Consider the following 22,331-nt stretch of genomic DNA (forward strand, 5'->3'; position numbering starts at 1 on the left):
ATACATTCAATGTTTTGGCATCAACTACTTCCTGTGGTAATAAATTCCACAGGGTGACCTCTCTTTGGGTGAAGAAATGTCTCCTCACCTCCGTCCTAAATGGTCTACCCTGAATCCTCAGACTGTGACCCCCGGTTCTGGACTCCATCGGGAACATCCTCCCTGCATCTATCCTGTCTCGACCTGTTAGAATTTTATAAGTCTCTATCAGATTCCCCCCTCATTCATCTGAACTCCAACGAAAACAATCCTAACCTCGTCAGTCTCTCCTCATACATCAGTCCTGCGATTCCCTGAATCAGCCTGGTAAACATCCTTTGCTCCCTCAGCTTGACACATTTATTTGTCTGTCGAAAAGGATGGTCTTTTTCCTAATGTTCACATTAAAGGGCAGCTTTCCAGGAGATGGCTGACATTTAAGGGGTACAGTACATTAATATAGGACAGAGATATGTCTCGTGTTGTTATATGATACCCATATGATATGTTTCTGTAATAAAATACATTTATTATCATTTCTTGCATTGTAATATAAGGCTGTAGCGATGTTATACATTTCCAGTCATAAAGTCATTACAGCACAGAAGGAATCCATTCGGTAAATCGAGTCCAGGCTGACTCTCTGTATGACATTCCAGTCCCATTCCCACTCGATATCCTCATTCTCCTGAAAGTTAATTTCCTTCAAGTGCCCATCCACTTTCATTTTTAAATAGAATCCATAGATATGGATGGAGAATTACAACTTTTTGGGAATGAAATAGGAAAGAATGTTCCATAGAAACTAGAATTGTCTGCTCTGAATTTCTATCCTATACTGACTGTGATGACTTTTGCAAACTCATTTCACAGGATTTTGAATGAGGAATCACAAGCAAAAATCTCAACCATCACATCTAGACAGTCATTTTCCTTGGGATCTGAATATCTTGTAATATGGAACTGTAGCTACGTTATATATTTCCAGACATCTCTTCCCTCAAAGGGTTGTTAGTCTTTTGGATTTCTCTTCTACAGGGACCAGTGGAGGCTGAGGATCATTGAATATATTCCAGTTAGACAGATTTTTGACTGACAAGGGTGTCAAGGATTATGGGGAACAGACAAGAAGATGGAGCAAAAGCTAAGATGTGGGGTGATTTCTTCACTCAAGGATGCGGTAAAGCTTTGGAATTCTCAACCCGAGGACAGTGAAACCTCAGTCATCAACTATTTTCAAGAGAGAAATTGATTGGTTTCTAGATATTGAAGATATCAAGGGATATGGGTTTAGTGCGGGGAGAATGATGCTGAGGTAGATGAACGAATTATCTCATTGAATAGTTTAAAAGTCTCGATGAGCCAAATGGCCGACTGCAGCTCCTATTTGTTATGGTCTCTGTGTCCAGGACAGGAAGCAGTGAGCATGAATCTGTCAATCAGCCTCAATCAGCACCTTCAGGAGAATTGGGAGGGTGAATATTAGATACAGCAGAGTGAGAATGGAGGGAGAGTGTGTGGGATGGAGATTCACAGCTTTTTGGGACTGAAATAGGAAAGAATGTTCCATAGAAACTAGAATTGTCTGTTCTGAATTTCTATCCTGTACTGACACTGATGACTTTTGTAAACTTGTTTTCCAGGATATTGAAAGAGGAATCACAGACCGAAACCTCAAACGTCACGTCTAGATCTGACAGAGTCATATTCCTTGGGAGCTGAATATCATCGGCCTTTGAATCTAGAAGGAGAAATTGGTGTCCAGTCTGTTGATTTGAAAAGATTTCAAATGTCAGTGTGACTGGAAAAGCACCAACACACTGCCACACTCGAGTGAGAGTGTTCCAGTGCACTGACTAAAGAGTTTTAACCAGTTACACAGCCTGAATAAATATTACATAATTCACAGCGGGGAGAGACTGTACTCGTGCTGTGAGTGTGGACGAGGCTTCATCTGATTGTCCACCCAAGAGAGAGGCAAGGACACCTGCACCATGGAGAAACCATGGAAATGTGCAGACTGTGGGAAGAGATACAGAGCTCCATCAGAGCTGGAAGCTCATCGGCGCAGTCACACTGGGGAGAGACCATTCACCTGCTCTCAGTGTGGGGAGGGATTCACTCAGTCATCCGGCCTGCAGTCACACCAGCGAGTTCACACTGGGGAGAGGCCGTTCACGTGTTCTCAGTGTGGGGAGGGATTCAGTCATTTATCCAGCCTGCGCATACACCAGCGAGTTCACACTGGGGAGAAGCCATTCAGCTGCTCTCAGTGTGGGAAGGGATTCGCTTGTTCATCCACCCTGCGGGCACACCAGCGAGTTCACACTGGGGAGAGGCCATTCACCTGCTCTCAATGTGGGAAGGGATTCACTCAATCATCCCACCTGCAGACACACAAGCGAGTTCACACTGGGGAGAGGCCATTCACCTGCTCTCAATGTGGGGAGGGATTCACTCGGTCATCCCACCTGCAGAGACACCAGCGACTTCACACTGGGGAGAGGCCATTCATTTGCTCTCCGTGTGGGAAGGGATTCTGTGATTCATCGAGCCTGCTGAGACACCAGCGTGTTCACACTGGGGAGAGACCATTCACCTGCTCTCAGTGTGGGAAGGGATTCACTCGGTTATCCCACCTGCAGATACACCAGCGAGTTCACACTGGGGAGAGGCCGTTCACCTGCTCTCAGTGTGGGAAGGGATTCACTCGGTTATCCCACCTACAGATACACCAGCGAGTTCACACTGGGGAGAGACCATTCACCTGCTCTCAATGTGAGAAGGAATTCATTCGGTTATCCCACCTGTGGAGACACCAGCGAGTTCACACAGGGGAGAGACCGTTCTCCTGCTCTGTGTGTGGGAAGGGATTCACTCAGTCATCCCACCTGCAGAGACACCAACAAGTTCACGAGTGATCACACGGGTTGGATTCTGCTGTTATTGTTTCTGCTCTCAATTACATCCAGGACTGCATTTTGTTCATTCTCACAGTTGGTCAATGGGGAGGGTCGGAGGGTTTCTTTCTGCTGGACTGGCCGGTCTCATGACTTTGCCTCCAGTGGGCTGATGCTCTTTGAGTCTTGTTGCGAATCCCTGGTTTCAAATTTCACACGGATCACAGAGTGACAGGGTGTTAGGAAGTCAAGAGTCACTATTTCTGTTTGAAACCTCCCAAACGCCCATCCAATTTCCTTTGTAATTGTTTATTGTCTCCACTTCCTCCACCCTCGTAGGCAGCGAGTTCCAGGTCATTACCATTCGCTGCATCAGAATATTCTTCCTCACATCCCCCTTTCCTCTCTGACCCAAAACCATAAATCTGTGTCCCCCCTCATCCTTGTCCCATCAGCTAATGGGAACAGCTTTTCTTTGTCCACCTTATCTAAACCTGTCAGAATCTTGTCCACCTCTATCAAATCTCCCCTCAACCTCCTTTGCTCCAAGGGGAACAACCCCAGCCTGACATCGACAATAAAGAACAAACTAACAGAATATGTTAATACCTGAAATCAAATGGGAATGTTTAATTTCTGTTTTGAAGATATTGTGAATATATTGTCCTGGACAATAAAGGAATTTGAAGAACTCACCTTGGGTGTGGTTGAATGGAATATATCAATCTGGTATCCACCTACAGTCTAGTGAAAGTCAGGAATGTGTAGCTGGAAATCCCTCCCTAACAGCACTGTGGGTGTACTTACACCTCAGGCATTGTAGCAGTTCAGGAAGGCAGTGTTGGGGTTGACCACGGCCGAGGCAGCTACATACAGCCACATATTCTGTTATAATTGAAGGACTACAGATTGAATGTGAGGCATTGTGGGACTGGACTATCTTGACCACATTCCTGTGACTGCTCAGTTTCTGCAATCACGGACCATTAAAGCTGCTTAGCAGGGCCCCAACAGAGGACTTGGTGAGAATATTTACTCAGAATGAGTTAGAATTAAACTAGGGCGGCACGGTGGCACAGTGGTTAGCACTGCTGCCTCACAGCTCCAGGGACCCGGGTTCGATTCCCAATGGGTCACTGTCTGTGTGGAGTTTGCACATTCTCTCCGTGTCTGCGTGGGTTTCCTGCGGGTGCTCCGGTTTCCTCTCACAGTCCAAAGAAGTGCGGGTTAGGTAGATAGGCCATGCTAAATTGCCCCTTAGTGTCAGGGGGACTAGCCGGGGTAAATGCATGGGGTTATGGGGATAGGGTCGGTGGGATTGTGGTTGGTGCAGACTTGATGGGCCGAATGGCCTCCTTCTGCACTGCAGAGATTCTATGAGATTATTGCAGGACTGGCTGGTGTTCAGCGACTGAGATACCTGGAATCTGTAAAAATAGGGTCTGACTAATCAACAAACGGGGTAGGAAGCTGACTAAGAAGTTAAGAAGCGTTCTCAGGCATGTTTAAATTATTTTATCATAAATTTGTGCTCAGAACTGTGAGGGACTTGTGACCTGATAGTCGGTGAAGTGACGGTATACTCCAAGTAGCACTGGACTGAAAAGCAGATCTCTGAGAGTAGATTCTAATGGTTATAGTCTTACCCAAGCACGGCCAGTGAAAAATCAAAGCTCGAGTGGGGACTGGACAGGTCTCTTCCTGCCATTTGGAAACTAAGAACAAGAAACTTATCGATTAAACTGATTAGAGAATAGAGCCAATCTTTCGAGTCTGGATGACACTTCAGAAGAGCTCTTATAAAGGGTCATCCAGACTCGAAACATTGACTCTATTCTCTCTCCACAGATACTGTCAGACCTGCTGAGATTTTCCAGCATTTTCCGTTTTGTTTCAGATTCCAGCATCCGCAATATTTCACTTTTATGATAAAATGATTAGTTCTGATTGGAATCCCCACGGCCCTCCCGCAAAACAGAGGGAGTGGTGGCAAAGGGAGAGAAAGGATAAGGATGATAAAGTCTGGGTCCTGATTCTCCGAGCCCATGGAGAATAAACAAAATGAGTGAATCAGTTTATAAAGAACAGAAGTTACCCATCCCTAACAAAAACTGATCAAATTAAATAGGTTGAAGAATATAACAAAAAAATTAATAGATGAAGTTTAAAACCATTTGTTTTGTTTTAAACTTGTGTAAAGTGATGTAATTGTCTGCCAAGTTTTTGCTGCTCACTCCCCACCCCTTTAGGTTCTGTAGAAAAGTTAACCCTTTCAGCAGACAGTTCATTTGTTTTTAAATCGCCCGGAAACTCGTGTGTCTATTTTAGTTCATAATTGAAGATTTATGGGAATTGGCTAAGATGGGCTTTTGACATTTTTAAAGTATAAAAAAGTGGTCTTGAGAAGGTAATTTGGTAGAGAGAGGTGGAGGGAGATATGTTTACGGAGAGGTGTGGAGAGCTGTTGGTTTTACAAGTTATCCATGTTTTTGGAGCGGTCACTTCATGTCCTGGACGGAGAGGGATGGAGAGAAGTCTGTTCAATTGTTAAAGTTAAACTTTCTCTATTAACTGTTAATCCACACTCTGTTTTTTATCTTTCTGACTTGTTACATTTTTAATGATTAATAAAGTTTCTGATTTCACCATTTAAAGTGTTCTTTCTTGCCATATGGTTAAGTCACTGGAACCTGGTGTGATTTACGATTGGGGAGGTTATTGTAAACAAGAGAACCCCCATAAATCTTAGTTCAAATAAATCAAAGTTCTGACAAATGGAATGTTATCCTTTATTACGAGAGAAATTGAACATAGAAGTAAAGATGTTCTGCTTCAGTTATACAGGGCGTTGCTGAGACTGCATCTTGAACACTGGGTGCAGCTTTGTCTCCTATTTAAGAAATGATACAAATGCATTGAAAGTGGTTCAGAGGAGGTTTAAAAGATTGCTTCCCAATTCTTGACCCTTACAATATGAATTTTGTCCGATTTTCCTTCTCTTCAGCCCTGACAAAGGGTTATCCTGACTTGAAATGTTGTCTATATTCTCTCTCTACAGATGCTGTCAGACTTGCTGAGATTGTCCAGCATTTTCTGTTTTTGTTTCAGATTCCAACAACAGCAGAATTTTGCCTTTATGCCAATTCTTGTTGGGTAACGGAATCAAAAGTATCGGGTGTAGAACTAGAATATGAGGAACCCAACACAAACAGATCAGCCATGATGTAAATAAATGGTGGAACAGACTCAAAGGGCCAAATGGCCGACTTCTGCTCCGATGTCGAATGTTGGTCACAAATTCCTGAGAATTGTGAAACAAGACTGGAAGATTCACCTTGCTGTGTTAGTGGGAAAATGTCCAGGAGAACCATCACTGTGAAAGACAGTTCTGGGATTAAAGGTTGCCAGACTGGAAAAGGAAATAAACACTTGGGGAGTGAAGAATCACTTTGGACTGGTTTTTGGAGAATTTTGGAGACAGAGTAAAATATAACGGTTGAGTGGGATATTTGATTGTGTTAAGAATAAAAGGGCAAAGTTAAATTTTACAGTGTAAGGGCTATGTTCCCTACAAAGAACAGCGTTTAGTCATTGTTGCTTCCAGTTTGTTGGAGTAAATGTCAAAAAACTTGAAGTTTTGTCATGTGATTCTTTAATTTATTCACTGGGTTTAGAATTCATTTTTAAAAATGATTGAATGTCACAGAAATTCTAACAGTTCATTTCAAGCCACAAGTTTTGATTTCCCATTTGAGCCTGGGACACCTTTCTGTCTCACTATCGCTCGTGTCAATGACAGCCAGGTGACGGAGCTGAGGGCTGAATTTAGCTGAGAATAATGGGGCCTGCGCCCCAGTTGGGAAACTGCCATGGGCGTCGCACTAATGGAGAGACAGGAAGGCGTTGGAGGACTGAGTGGGAAATGGGCCTTCAACCAATTGTTATATCGGTCACTCAGAGCTAAAGAGACAGATACAGGGGAGAGGCTGCACTGAAATCTGTCCCATTTAACCTGCACAAAAGCAGGAGGCTGAGATTGACAGTCTGCAGGAGGAGACCGTTCAGCCCATCTTGTCCCTGTTATCTCTTTGAAATGACCCTCTGATTCATCCAACTGCTCTGTTTTTTCCCCACAGCCCTGCAAATTCTTCCCTTTCAAGTTTTTACCCTTTGGAAAGATTCTATTGAATCTGCTTTCAGGCAGATCAGAACAACTCGCTGTGTCAAAAAATAAAATAAAATTTCATCTCCCCCTCTGGCTCCTTTGCCAATTACCTTCGAGGGACCCACTTTCCCTAAAGTGCATCAATCTCATCAGGAAAAGTCCAGAAAAATCAAAATTTACTGATAAAAGTTCATGAATGAAACAGAACATGGTTAAAACTAACACTTGAGGATCAAAGACAACCAGAGTAAAAGGATGTTCATAATGTTCTGGATCCAAATGGTTTCTCTTTAATTCATCTGTAGCCTGTTCCCTGCCCTCTTTGTGGAACACCTCCGCTCAGTCCACAAGCATGACCCTGACCTTCCGCTTGCCATTAGAATTCACCACCTTGCTCTCACGCTCACATTTCTGTCCTCGGCCTGCTGCAATGTTCCGGAGAAACCCAACACAAGCTGGACAAACAGCCCCGCATCTTCCGATGAGGCACTTTACAGCCTTCTGGACTCAACATTGAGTTCAACAACTTCACACCCTGAACTCTCTCTTCATTTTGATTTGTCTTTTTTGCCGAGTGCCAGTCTGCATCTTGTTTTCATGTTTTTTTGCTGCCAGACAGAGCTGTCCTTTATTCTGCCATTAACACTTACTCTGGACCAATTAATTTGTTTCTTTACCACAACCATTACCTCTCCCTTTGCCTTTTGTTCCAGGACATTTTTGTCATTTAATCTCACCCATCCTCTAACCAATCCCTGACTTTCCCTTTTGTTCTACCTGCCCCTCCCCCCTTTCTCAGCAGCATCAAACCCATCACATTTCTCCCTCTCTTTAGTTCTGAAGTAGAGTTACATTGGACGTGAAACATTAACTCTGTTTCTCTCTCCACAGATGCTGTCAGACCTGCTGTGTTTTTCCAGTTCTTTCTGTATTTATTTTAGATCTCCCTGTGGTGGAGGGAAAAACACTATTTACTGCCCAGGATAAAATAAATGTCCTTCAACAGCTTTTGTGGATAATTTCAGTGGAAATGTGCTCTCCCAGGCTCAAAGAGCATCAGCCCATTGGAAGCAAAGTCATGAGACCGGCCAGTCCAGCAGAAAGAAACCCTCCGACTCTCGCCATTGACCAACTGTGAGAATGAACAAAATGCAGTCCTGGATGTAATTGAGAGCAGAAACAATAACAGCAGAATTCAACCCCTGGAATCACTCTTAATTAACCTATGGAGGCAAGAACATCTTGCCTCCATAGGTTAATTAAGAATGTTCTCTCCAAGGAGAGAGGGTGGGGAGGGTGGTGGGTGGAAAGGGACGGGGAAGGTGGGGGTGGAAGTTGAGGGGAGGGTGGGGTGGAATGGGAAGCAGTGGGAGGTTGGTGGATGGAGGGGTGGTCCGAGGGGGAGGGGTGTCGGGAGAAGGGGGACCGGTAAAGAGAGGGGGGAGATGGTGAGAGGGATGGAGGGGGGAAGGTAGGAGGAGATGGGGAAGGGAGACGGGGTGAGGTGGACGGGGAAGTGAGAAGACGGAGAGGAAGTTGGGGGAAGGGCGTGTTGGAAGGGGCATTTGTCAATTTAAGGATTAATTCCCAGGAGTTGGGAGGCTAAATCGTTCCACCAGAAGTTAATAAACTGTTGTGCTAAGGGGACATCCCAACCCAATCCAATGACTCCCCACATGTACTTAGTGTCAAGGTGGGGTCACTGCGCACCCCCTTCCCCCCCCCCCCCCTCCCCCCACCTCCCCCAACTCCCACTTGCCATCCCAGTCTAAGAAGTTTGGAGACAGGGCTCCAGATGCGTAATGGCGGCCGCAGCTCCCTCACTCCCCCGCGCTGGGAAACCGCTCTATCTGCCGCGCGGGAGGTGACCAGGGACTGCGCATGAACAACGGAGAGGGGAAGCGGCGCATATGTGGGGTCGAGCCCAAAGCCTGACCTTCAGGCTGAGGTGTTGACCAATGCGAAGAGTTGGAGGACCGGAAGGACTGTGGTCCTCCAGCCAATCAGAGCGCGGGCTTTGTGTGAATGAAGATTGAAACCTCTTCCTGTCTCCAACATCTGTCCTGACTTAATCTGAGTTTGTTTATTTGGTTTGACCTAAAAAGAGGCAACATCTGTGAGTAAAAGACTTTATTTTCTCCTTCTTTCCATTTCTTTTCTCATTCTGGGGGGAAATTGGGGACTTGCAGCTACTGAAGGAAAATAAGTGAATCCAGGGAGGGTGCAGACTCTGGAAAGGTTGGCCCAGGTCTCTCTCTCTATTTTAAATGCATTGACATCCTTTGCTCCCTCAGCTTGACACATTGATTTGTCTGGCTAAAATGATGATCTCTTTCCGAATGTTATTAAATTAAAGGACTGGTTTCTCCAGGAGATGGCTGACATTTAAGGGGACAGTAAATTAATATAGGACAGAGATATATCTAGTGTTATTATATGATACAGATTAGATATATTATTTGTAGTTCTGTAATGAAATACATTTATGATTATTTCTAGTTTAGTAATATAATACTGTCGCTATGCTGTATGTTTCCAGTCAGAGTCATTACAGCACAGAAGGAGTTCATTCAGTAACTCGAGTCCATGCCGACTCTCGTTTCAGCTTCATCTCACCTTGGGCTGAATTTGAGATGCCGACCTGGGAGAAAAGGTTTTCCCTCCTGTCCCCTCTAAACTGTCCACCAGTCACTTTAAATCTATGTGAAAAGCAAAATACTGCAGATGCTGCAATCTGAACAAAAAAACAGTGAAAATGCTGGAAAATCTCAGCAGGTCTGACAGCATCTGTGGCGAGAGAATAGAACCAACGTTAAAGTCTGGTTGACCCTTCATCAGACTCTTGAGCTCTGGCATTTTCTGTGTTAAACCTACGCTCCCTGGTAATCGCACCTTCTGCTATGGGAAACATGTCAGTTCTGTTTACCCTTTCTCGACCCTTATAATTTTAAAGTACTGGTTACATTCAGTCAGTCCCAGTCCCCCTCCATATCCCCTTTGCAGGTAAATTTGTCAGTTTATTTCCTTCTGGTGCCATCTACCTCCACTTCCACATGCTGCTGAAATCAAGTTCTTCCGCACATCCCCATATATCCAGTAACACAGTACTGTGTATTACATCGGTTTTTAGTCCAATAAACATATATAAAATCAGTGAGCATGGATCTATTGGTCAGCAAGAATTGGTCCCTTCAGGAGAATTGGGAGGGTGAATATTAGATACAGCAGAGTGAGAATGGAGGGAGTGTGTGTGGGATGGAGATTTATGATTTTTGGGGAATGAGAGAGGAAAGAATGTTCCATCAAAACTAGAATTGTCTGTTTTGAATTTCTATCCAGTGCTGACACTGATGTATTTTGTAAACTTCTTTTACAGGATATCAGAAGGCGAGGATTGACAGATGAAAGACAACATCTGACAGAGTCTCTTAATTCATTGGGACCTGAATATCATCGGCCTTTGAATCTAGAAGGAGAAATGTTTCTCTGTTCTGTCTGCTTCAAAAGACTTTAATCGTTGGTGTGACTTGAAAAGCACTGAGACACACACACACCCGAGTGAGAGTGTTCCAGTGCACTGAGTGTGGAAAGAGCTTTAACCTGTTACACAGCCTGAAAATACATCACAGCATTCACAGCGGGAGAGATTGTACCCGTGTTCTGTGTGTGGATGAGGCTTCAACTGATCGTCAAACCTGGAGATCTTTTTCTGCACCTTAGCTATAACTAACACTACATTCTACATCCTCTCCTTTCCTTCTCTGTGTATAGTATGCTTTGTCTGTATAGCGCGCAAGAAACAATACTTTCCATTGCATACTAATACATGTGACAATAATGAATCAAATCAAAGAGTCACAAGGACATCCGCACCATGAAGAAGCCGTGGAAATGTGGAGACTGAGGGTGGGGATTCCAGTTCCCATCTGCACTGGAAACCCATCGGCGCAGTCACACCGGGGAGAGACCGTTCACCTGCCCTCAGTCTGGAAATGGATTCACTGAGTTAAACATCCTGCGGATGCACCAGCGAGTTCACACTGGAGAGAGGCCGTACAAATGCACAGAGTGTGGGAAGGAATTCACTCAGTTATCCAGCCAGCTGAAACACCAGGTAATTCACACCGGGGAGAAACCGTTCACCTGCTCTGAACGTGGGAAGAGATTTACTCAGTCTTCCAGCCTGCTGAGACATCAGCGAGTTCACACTGGGGAGAGGCCATTCACCTACCCTGAGTGTGGAAAGGGATTCACTGAATCATCAAACCTGCTAACACACAAGCGAGTCCGCACCAGAGAGTGACCTTTTATCTGTTCCGTGTGTGGGAAAGGATTCACTCAGTTCATCAACCTGCAGATTCACCAGCGAGTTCACACCAGGGAGAGACCTTTCACTTACTCTGAGTGCGCGAAGGGATTTACTGAGCCATCAAACTTACTGATACACAAGCGGGTTCACACAGGAGAGAGGCCCTTTGGCTGCTCTGCTTTTGCGAAAGGATTCAGGGATGTTTTCACCCTGTGGAACCACCAGCGGGCTCACACTGGGGGTGAGGCCATTCACCTGCCCTGTGTGTGGGAAGGGATTCACTCTGCGATCAAACATGCTGAGACACCGGCGAGCTCATACTGGAGAGAGGCCGTTCATCTGCTCTGACTGTGGGAAGAAATTTATTGATTCATCTCATCTGCTGACACACCAGCGAGTTCACACTGGGGAGAGGCCGTTCACCTGCTCTCAGTGTGGGAAGGGATTCACTCAGTCATCCCAACTGCTGAGACACCAGCGAGTTTGCAAGTGATGACAGGGGTTGGATTCTGCTGTTATTGCTGTTGTTAATCACATCCAGGACTGAACCATGTTCATTCTGACAGTTGGTGAAGTGGGAGGGTCGGAGGGTTTCTTTCTGCTGGACTGGCCGGTCTCACAACTTTGCTTCCAGTGGGCTGATGCTCTTTGAGCCTGAGAGAGCACATTTCCACTGAAATGATCCACAAAAGCTGATGAAGGATATTTCTTTTTTCCTGGATAATAAATAGTGTTTTTCCACCACTACAGGTAGATCTAAAATACTACATTTGTCTCCGTTCCATTGAGTCTACAGCACAGGGCCAGGCCAGTCGTGTAACTAAGTCTGCACGCTAGAGTTTAGTGAAACCCAACCATTTTCAGTTTAATTCCAGTTACATTCACAGCAATGAAAGGTCAAAATGTTATTTTGTTCTCGCACAGAGATAAGAAGCCATTTAATGTTCAGTATAATCACTCACATGTATTCATGAAGGGTTATTACATCAATAGAAATCAGCCAGAAACAGGCGACTGACCAAATAGTGAAGCTCAGTTAAGTTTCAATTGAAGGATAAGTTATTAATAATCAGCAGTTAATGAGAAGTCACTTTAGGATATTTCTGTATTTCTCCATCAGCTTTTCTTCTGAGGACATGTCAGAGCTGGGAAAGAAATGGGATGAGCCTTGGACTCTCTCCCTATCAGGGACACACACACTGCCCTTGACTGTTGAGTCTGTCTGAATGAATGGGATTCCTGTAAAGACATCAAGATAACAGACATAGCTGAAAGGAAGGCATTGTCCTAAGTTGAAGACCAGTGATTAACTGGAAGCAATGGAGTTGACTCGATTGACAAATTATAGACCTCTTAGCCGTTTCCAACCACTTGCCTCAGGTAGGCTCACGACATCTTTTGGGTGTAAAAAGGGGGGTTTCCGGGATCCACCTTTGTGAACATCGAATGTGGGAGAAGCGGTTTGGATCTTCAGGGATAGTCGAGCTTCCTCCTATCAACGTGAAGGTAGTTTCCAATAAAGCTCAGGGAAGAGGAGATGATCCATCTCGGCCTCCTCCACTGGCCCCCAGCATCTCGGATGCCAGTCTCCAACCAATTTGATTCACTCCATGTGATATCAAGAAACGGTTGGAGGCACTGCATATTGCAAAAGCAATGGGCCCTGGTAACATTCCGGCAATAGTACTTTAATACTGGGAAGCTTTTTCCCAGGTCGGAGGTGATGAGCACAAGGGGTCACGGGTTCAAGGTGAGGGGGGCAAGGTTCAACACAGATGTCAGGGGGACGTATTTTACACAGAGGGTGGTGGGGGCCTGGAATGCACTGCCAAGCAAGGTGATTGAGGCGGACACGCTGGGATCTTTTAAGACTTATCTAGATAGCCACATGAACAGACTGGGAATAGAGGGATACAAACAAATGATCTAGTTGGGCACATGAGCGGCTCAGGCTTGGAGGGCCGAAGGGCCTGTTCCTGTGCTGTTTTGTTCTTTGTTGTTCTTCTTTGTACTGAAAACTTGTGCTCCAGAACTTGCCGCTCCCCTAGCCAAGCTCTTCCAGTACAGTTACAACACTGGCATCTACCCAACAATATGGAAAATTGCCCAGGTATGTCCTGTACACAAAAAGCAGGACAAATCCAACCCGGCCAATTACCGCCCAATCAATCAACTCTCGATTATCAGTAAAGTGATGGAAGGGGTCATCAACAGTGCTATCAAGCAGCACCTGCTCAGCAATAACCTGCTCAGTGACGCCTAGTTTGAGTTTTGCCAGGGTCACTCAGCTCCTGACCTCATACAGCCTTTGTCCAAACATGGACAAAACAGCTGAATTCCTGAAGTGAGGTGAGAGTGACAGCTCTTGACATCAAGGCCACATTTGACCAAGTGTGGCATCAAGGAGCCGGAATGAAACTGGAATCAATGGGTATCTGGGGCAAACTCTCCGCTTGCTGGAATCGTACCTGGTACATAGGAAGATGGTTGTGGTTGTGGAGGGTCAGTCATCTCAGCTCCATGACATCTCTGCAGGAGTCCCTCAGGGTAGTGCCCTAGGCCAACAATCTTCAGCTGCTTCATCAATGATCTTCCCTCCATCATAAGGTCAGAAATGGGGATGTTTGCCGATGATTGCACAATGTTCAGCACCATGCGTGACTCCTCAGATACTGAAGCAGTCCATGTTCAAATGCAACAAGATCTGCACAATATCCAGGCTTGGGCTGACAAGTGGCAAATAACATTCATGCCACACAAATGCCAGGCAATGACCATCGCCAATAAGAGACACTCGAACCACCGCCCCTTAACATTCAATGGTGTAACCATCACTGAATCCCCCACTGTTAATATCGTTGGGGTTACCATTGACCAGAAACTCAACTGGACTCACCACATAAACACAGTGGCTATAAGAGCAGGTCAGAGGTTTGGAATACTGTGGCAAGTTACTCACCTCCTGACTCCCCAGAGGGCTATCCACCATCTACAAGGCACAAGTCAGCAGTTTGATGGAATACTCCCCAGTTGCCTGGATGGGTGCGGCTCCATCAACACTCAAGAAGCTTGACACCATCCAGAACAAATCAGCCTGCTTGATTGGCACCACATCTACAAACATTCAATCCCTCCACCACCGACGCTCAGTAGCAGCAGTGTGTACAAGACGCCCTGCAGCAATTCACCAAAGATCCTTGGACAGCACCTTCCAAACCCACAACCACTTCCATCTGGAAGGACAAGGGCAGCAGATACATGGGAACACCACCAGCTGCAAGTTCACCTCCAAGTCACTCACCATCCTGACTTGGAAATGTATCGCTGTTCCTTCGCAGTCATTGGGACAAAATCCTGGAATTCCCCCCCTCACGGCAATGTGAGTCAACCCACAGCAAATGGACTGCAGCGATTCAAAAAGGCAGCTCACCACCACCTTCTCAAGGGCAACTAGGGATGGGCAAGAAATGCTAACCAGCCAGCGATGCCCATGTCCCACGAATGAATTAAAAAAAGATGAGTAGTTAGTCCAGGGACTGGTTCAGTGATGGGTTCCCTGCCGTCGAAACCCCAGGAAGGTGCCATCTGTGCTTCTGGGAGGCAGTGACTGTTTCTCTGTAAGCTCCAGGAGTTCACGTTGTCATCCACTTCTCTTGGATTTAAAAGTGTGGAGTTGGGAGAGTATCATTTATGAGTAAAGTTTACCCGACATCCCATCATCAGTTTCCAAAAGTTGCATATAATCAATAAACTTTGATACAATTGACTGATTTGGTGTCTGACTCTTTGCTTGATGGTTATATCTCTGCCAAATTCTAACCCTTTAAAAGGACAATTTGGGATCCAGAATTGGGCAGTGTACAGCCAAATTGGAACAGAATAAAAGACCAAAAATAAACCTAATTTAAACTGATAATGTCTTTGTAACAATCAGCAGCCCCAGCCTTTCCTGAGGGCTAAATGCTCTCAGTTCTGGGATTATTCTTGTGAATCTTTGTTGCCCTTTCTCCAGTGCATCCATTTCTAGAGTGGTTAGCACTGCTGCCTCACAGCGTCAGGGATCTGAGTTCAGTTCTGGCCTTGGGTCACTGTCTGTGTGGAGTTTGCACATTCTTCCCATGTCTGCATGCGTTTCCTCCAGGCGCTCTGGTTTCCACCCACAGTCCAAAGATGTGCAGATTAGGTGGATTAGCTGTGGCAAATACGTGGGGTTACAAGAATAGGGTGGGGTGGACCTGGCTGGGATGAACTTTCGGAGAGTCATTGCAGACTTAGTGGGCTGAATGGCCTCCTTCCACATTGGAGGAATTCTATGATTCTAAATGGAGATCACAAATGATGACAGTATTCCCAGCGCAGTATAGCCATGCTTCTAATCAAGTCAAACATAACTTCCCTTCTGTTCAATTCTATCCCTTGAGAATGGGATCTGATATATGGCCCTCAGACTTTAGGGAAGATGTGAAGTTCTTCGAGAGGATGCAGAGGAGATTTGCGAGAATGGCATCTCGCATCATTAAAAAGTACCTGGATCAGCACTTGGCAAATCAGAACATTTAAGGCTATGGGCCAGGTAAATGGGATTAGGCGGGAGGTCAGTTGTTTCTTGCGTGTGGGTGCAGACTCGATGGGCTGAAGGGCCTCTTCTGCACTGTACAATTCTATGATGAGGCAATTCAGTTGGAGAGACTGGAGCAGCTGAAATTTCTCTCCTTAGATCAGTCAGACGTTAAGGTCTAGAATGGGGCCATTCGGTCCACTGATTCAATGCTGGCTCTCTGCTGATCAAACCCTTGCCCCCTTCTATTTATTGACAGATCCATGCTCACTGCTTCCTGCCCTGGACACAGAGAGCTGGAAATCTCCATGCAGGCGGCCAGACAGATATATGTCTATCTGACTGGACTAACAATGTGTGGAATGTACAGGCTGGGGGAACAATGGGTGGGGGCGGGGCTCCCGGGTCCGCGCGCCTGAACCCGGAGACGTCACCGCGGAGCAGAGTGATTGCTATTGGCTGATTCAGGCAGGGCTCCATTGTGCCGTCACAATGACTCAGAGGGGCGTTCCCAGCACACAGTGTCCCATTGGCAGCAATATCGCTGGTTACAGAAGCAGCACACTGCGGATTGGACACCAGCTCAGCGCGGCGGGCGGTCAAAGCCCCGCCCACCCCCACGTGGGCCCGGGCTCCGCCCCCTCATTGTCGACATGCGGCACATTGACCAATGGCAACGCCTGGAGGACCGGATGTGCGCTGTTCCAGTGCACTGGCTAAAGAGCTTTAACCAGTTACACAGCCTGAATAAATGTCACAGCATTCACAGCGGGGAGAGACTGTACTCGGTGTGTTCTATGTGTGGGGAGAGACTGTACTCGGTGTGTTCTATGTGTGGGGAGAGACTCTACTCAGTGTGTTCTATGTGTGGGGAGAGACTGTACTCGGTGTGTTCTATGTGTGGGGAGAGACTGTACTCGGTGTGTTCTATGTGTGGGGAGAGACTGTACTCGGTGTGTTCTATGTGTGGGGAGAGACTGTACTCGGTGTGTTCTATGTGTGGGGAGAGACTGTACTCGGTGTGTTCTATGTGTGGGGAGAGACTGTACTCGGTGTGTTCTATGTGTGGGGAGAGACTGTACTCGGTGTGTTCTATGTGTGGACGAGGCTTCAACTGATTGTCCACCCAAGAGAGCGGCAAGGACACCTGCACCATGGAGAAACCATGGAAATGTGCAGACTGTGGGAAGAGATACAGAGCCCCATCAGAGCTGGAAGCTCATCAGCGCAGCCACACTGGGGAGAGGCCGTACACCTGCTCTCAGTGTGGGGAGGGATTCACTCGGTCATCCCACCTGAAGAGACATCAGCGAGTTCACACTGGGGAGAGGCCATTCACCTGCTCTCAGTGTGGGAAGGGTTTCACTCGGCTTTCCAATCTGCGGACACACCAGCGAGTTCACACTGGGGAGAGACCATTCAACTGCTCTCAGTGTGGGGAGGGATTCACTCGATTATCCAACCTGCGGAGACACCAGCGAGTTCACACTGGGGAGAGACCATTCACCTGCTCCCAGTGTGGGAAACGATTCACTCAGTTACGCAGCCTGCAAAGACACCAGCAAGCTCATACTGGGGAGAGGCAGTTCACCTGCTCTCAGTGTCGGAAGGGATTCACTGACTTATGCAGCCTGCGGAGACACCAGCGAGTTCACACTGGGGAGAAACCGTTTACCTGCTCTATGTGTGGGAAGGGCTTCAGAGTTTCATCCAAGCTGCTGAGACACCAACATGTTCACGAGTGATTTCAGGGATTGGATTGTGTTGTTATTGTTTCTGCTCTCAATTACTTCCACAACTGCATTTGTTAAAGTTTATCTGGGGAATTAACCTTGTCTCGAGTCTTCAATTAAAGGTATTTCTGGGAGTTTAAAAAGAGAACTACAAGAACGCTTAAGGAATTTATTTCAGTTATTGTTGTAAAGCACGTGTGAAGTTTCTCTGCTGGTGTATGGATAATATTTGTGGGTTGAATGCTTCAAGCTTTGAGGTCTTCTATCTGTGATTTAAATCAAACAGATTTTAAAAAGGGAACTGTAATTAACAAAGTTTTTTTGTTCAGAAGTTATGAACCTGGAGCCATATTTACTGGCCAGAGACAGGATTCCAGGATATTTTACTAAACATGCGGGAATTTTAATCCGGATACAATTCACACATGTGAGAATGAGAGTTTTAATTTGTAATGGTTATTTAAAATTTGGGACATGTGAAATGATTCTGACCAATCCTGTGTTGGATTGATCTTGGGTTAAACTTCCTGTCAGGTCCAAAGATTTATTCCTGATGCAATTGACACAATGAAAAGGAAAATTCTAGAATTGGATACTGAAGGAAAAAGTTTAAAATGTGAGATTATTAAATAGAAATGATTCCCAGACCGTGTGTTCGTTAGATTAAAACAAAGGAAGGGTGCTGATGTCCATTTGAGAACTTTTAATCCACCCCTTTTCAAACCAAGGGAGTCTGGTACCAAAGAAAGCCCAAGGATAGTAGATAAGGGGGTCCGGAAAACATCATGATGGGGCACCTATCTGTTCATGAGGTGATCACAAAACCCCATAATGCCCAGATACTAATTTCATTGCACCAATATAATTAATGTAATCTATAACCATTCTGATTGGATTGTGTCCAGTCAGGATGGGCTGAGTAACTGGATAAGAATTGATGGTTTTCTTTGTTGGGTGGAGATAAATGCGAAGTGATGTATTTTGGAAGAACTAATGTAGGGGGGAGTTATACAATAAATGGCAGAGCCATCAAGAGTATAGAAGCACAGAGGGACCTCGGTGTGTAAGTCCACAAATCCTTGAAGGTGGCAGCACAGGTGGAGAAGGTGATGAAGAAGGCATATGGTATGCTTGCCTTTATAGGACGGGGTATAGAGTATAAAAGCTGGAGTCTGATGATGCAGCTGTATAGAATGCTGGTTAGGCCACATTTGGAGTACTGTGTCCAGTTCTGGTCGCCGCACTACCAGAAGGACGTGGAGGCGTTAGAGAGAGTGCAGAGAAGGTTTACCAGGATGTTGCCTGGTATGGAGGGTCTTGGCTATGAGGAGAGATTGGGTAGACTGGGGTTGTTCTCCCTGGAAAGACGGAGAATGAGGGGAGATCTAATAGAGGTATACAAGATTATGAAGGGTATTCATAGGGTGAACAGTGGGAAGCTTTTTCCCAGGTCGGAGGTGACGATCACGAGGGGTCACGGGCTCAAGCTGAGAGGGGCGAAGTATAACTCAGATATCAGAGGGACGTTTTTTACACAGAGGGTGGTGGGGGCCTGGAATGCGCTGCCAAGTAGGGTGGTGGAGGTAGGCACGCTGACATCGTTTAAGACTTACCTGGATAGTCACATGAGCAGCCTGGGAATGGAGGGATACAAACGATTGGTCTAGTTGGACCAAGGAACGGCACAGGCTTGGAGGGCCGAAGGGCCTGTTTCCTGTGCTGTACTGTTCTTTGTTCTTTGTCAGTCCCTGTGGGTTCTCCCCGCTGGGACTGAATAACTCAATAAATTGTTTGTCGATTGAATCAGGATTGAGTGTTGAATGATCTGCAGAGAGATTTGGATAGGCTGAGCGAGTGGGCGAGGATCTGGCAGATGGAATATAACGTTAGCAAATGTGAGGTTATCCACTTTGGAAGAAATAATAGTAAATTGGAATATTATTTAAATGGAGAAAAATTACATCGTGCGACTGTGCAGAGGGACCTGGGGGTCCTTGTGCACGAATCGCAAAAACTCAGTCTGCAGGTGCAGCAGGTGATCAAGAAGGCGAATGGAATGTTGGCCTTTATCGCGAGGGGGATAGAATATAAAAGCAGGGAGGTCTTGCTGCAACTGTACAAGGCACTGGTGAGGCCGCAACTGGAGTACTGTGTGCAGTTTTGGTCCCCTTATTTGCGAAAGGATATATTGGCCTTGGAGGGAGTGCAGAGAAGGTTCACCAAGTTGATACCGGAGATGAGGGGTGTAGCTTATGAGGAGAGATTAAACAGATTAGGTCTGTACTCGTTGGAGTTTAGAAGGATGAGGGGTGATCTTATAGAGACATATAAGATAATGAAGGGGCTGGATAGGGTAGAGGTGGAGAGATTCTTTCCACTTAGAAGGGAAACCAGAACAAGAGGGCACAGCCTCAAAATAAGGGGGAGCCGGTTCAGAACAGAGTTGAGGGGGAACTTCTTCTCTCAGAGGGTAGTGAATCTCTGGAATTCTCTGCCCATTGAAGTCGTGGAGGCTACCTCGTTGAATATGTTTAAATCACGGGTAGATAGTTTTCTGATCGATAAGGGAATTAGGGGTTATGGGGAGCAGGCGGGTAAGTGGAACTGATTCGCTTCAGATCAGCCATGATCTTGTTGAATGGCGGGGCAGGCTCGAAGGGCCAGATGGCCTACTCCTGCTCCTATTTCTTATGTTCTTATGATTCTTCTGAGTTCATTCCCTCCAACACAATTCATCCTTGGGAGTGGCCTGATAGGCCGTTGTCCAGACATGTGGACTTTGGGGAACCTTTCATGAATCACATGTGTTTGGTTGTTGTAAATGTGCATTCAAAATGGTTGGAAGCACAGACCATGAGTAATATTCCGGCTCCTGTGACAATAGAGAAGCTCTGTCAAATTTTCGCAAGCCCTGGGTTACCAGATTGGCTTGTTTCAGATAACGACACTCTGTTTACAAGTGAGGTGTTTCAGGAATTCCTGTAAAGGAATGGTCAACGCCATGTGCGTACTGCACCATTTCATCTGGCTACAAATGGTCTCACAGAAAGAGCTGTTCAAACTCTGAAGGAGGGATTGAAGAGAATGGCAGGCGATACTTTAAGAACAAGCTCTCAAGATTTTTGTTCCAGTTTCGCATCACACCACAATCCACAACCGGACACTCTCCTGTGGAATTTTTAGGTAGAAGGTTGAAGTCTCATCTGGATCTGCTTCATCCAGATCTCAGAGCAAAAGTGAGCAGGAGACAAGAGAAGCAGAAGGAGGGACAGGACTACCGCGCCAAAGAGAGGCAGTTCAAACCGGATGATCAGGTTTACTCAGAAACTTTGGGAGTAACCAAAGGTGGTTACCGGGAATAATTTTAAACCAAAGTGGTCCAGTATCTTTGGTGGTGAGACTGTAAAACGGAAGAGTTGTTCGCAGACACCAAGACCATATTCGCTTGCGGTGTGACCCCGAGTCAGGAACAGTTTCAGAGTCAGCAACCATTACTGAGAACATGGCAGAGGGTCATGCTGCTGTGGATGTTCACCAGGAAATGGTTCCAGCTTTGCCAGTTGACTCTGCTGTGGGAGTGGAAGAGGAATGTTCATGTACAGATTCTCAAACAACCTCTTCACCTCCCATTCCAGATCCATCATTACAAGATTTACCAGTGGTATTGTACAGGTTGCAATGCAACCGCAAAGCTCCTGACAGACTTCCGTGTCATTAAAAACATTACTTTTGTTGTATTTCTGTCCTGATGGGGGATTGAAATTTAAGGGGAGAATTGTTACAGAGTGTTCTTCTCAACCTCTCTCCCTTCTGAGCATGTGCGGGCTTTGGGTGGGGTTTCAGTCTGCAAGTCCAGGCTGGTTCCAATGTTGCCAATTATTTTTAAACTTTGTTATTTATTTATATAAAGAACATCCTGCTTTTAACAATGCATTTGACTCCCTTATCTGTGGACTGAAGTTCCCACAATTGTAAAGCAGGAAATTAGTTAAATGGACAGCCTGAATTGAGAGACAATTAAAGAATAAATGATTCATTAATACAGTTGTTAGGTTGGAAATGTAAATTTGAACACAAAAGTTTATAACGTTTAGAATTATAAAGATATAAAGAATGTTTAAAATGCTGTGGGAATTATAAAATGTTCCCTTCTGAGGCCGACAGAATAGAAAAAAACAGATAACAAGACTTGTTAGCGTGGCATGGTGCCACAGTGGTTAGCACTGCTGAGTTCAAAACAATCAGGATCCAATTAAACACACTGCACATGGACACACAGTGAGGAAAGTTACAGTAAAATGATATTATAGATTGGGACAATTAAGGGCTTGGGGGAAATAACACAGAGTAAGAACTGTCCACAACTTGGATAGGGGTAAAGAGAGAGCTGGAGAATCTTTTACATCCATGCTTGATCTGTTGCTTGAAGCATCTGTCCTTATGTACGAGTAACCTGGAACTCACGGTGCTCTTTCAGAAGAAAAGATCGAGTAGATGTTACTCCAGGCGGGACCAGAACAGAAATGGAAAATAACGGAGTGAAGTTGAGTGAGGGATCAGAGATAGAGCATGTTTAACAGCTCTCTTGAAAGCCCAGCATGTTAAAGAGCCTGCCAACCCCTCTCACCCACTTTCCCGAAAGTGCATCAATCTCATCAGGAAATGTCCAGAAAAATCAAATATTTTT

General features: G+C 45.6%; 2 protein-coding genes across 2 annotated transcripts; both read left to right on the forward strand.

Moving 5' to 3' along the window:
• Positions 1–1,928: 1,928 nt before the first annotated feature.
• On the forward strand, positions 1,929–11,347 carry LOC144480657 (uncharacterized). Its single transcript, XM_078200254.1, has 2 exons — positions 1,929–2,891; positions 10,991–11,347. Exons 1-2 carry the CDS (start codon positions 1,974–1,976, stop codon positions 11,345–11,347), a joined length of 1,275 nt encoding a protein of 424 aa, XP_078056380.1. The 5' UTR covers positions 1,929–1,973.
• Positions 11,348–16,670: 5,323 nt separating this feature from the next.
• On the forward strand, positions 16,671–17,790 carry LOC144480867 (uncharacterized). The gene has a single exon (XM_078200493.1). The coding sequence runs from the start codon at positions 17,066–17,068 to the stop codon at positions 17,654–17,656; it is 591 nt and encodes a 196-aa protein (XP_078056619.1). The 5' UTR covers positions 16,671–17,065; the 3' UTR covers positions 17,657–17,790.
• Positions 17,791–22,331: the final 4,541 nt, after the last annotated feature.

Source organism: Mustelus asterias, chromosome 30 (assembly GCF_964213995.1).
Source record: "Mustelus asterias chromosome 30, sMusAst1.hap1.1, whole genome shotgun sequence".
Taxonomy (NCBI): domain Eukaryota; kingdom Metazoa; phylum Chordata; class Chondrichthyes; order Carcharhiniformes; family Triakidae; genus Mustelus; species Mustelus asterias.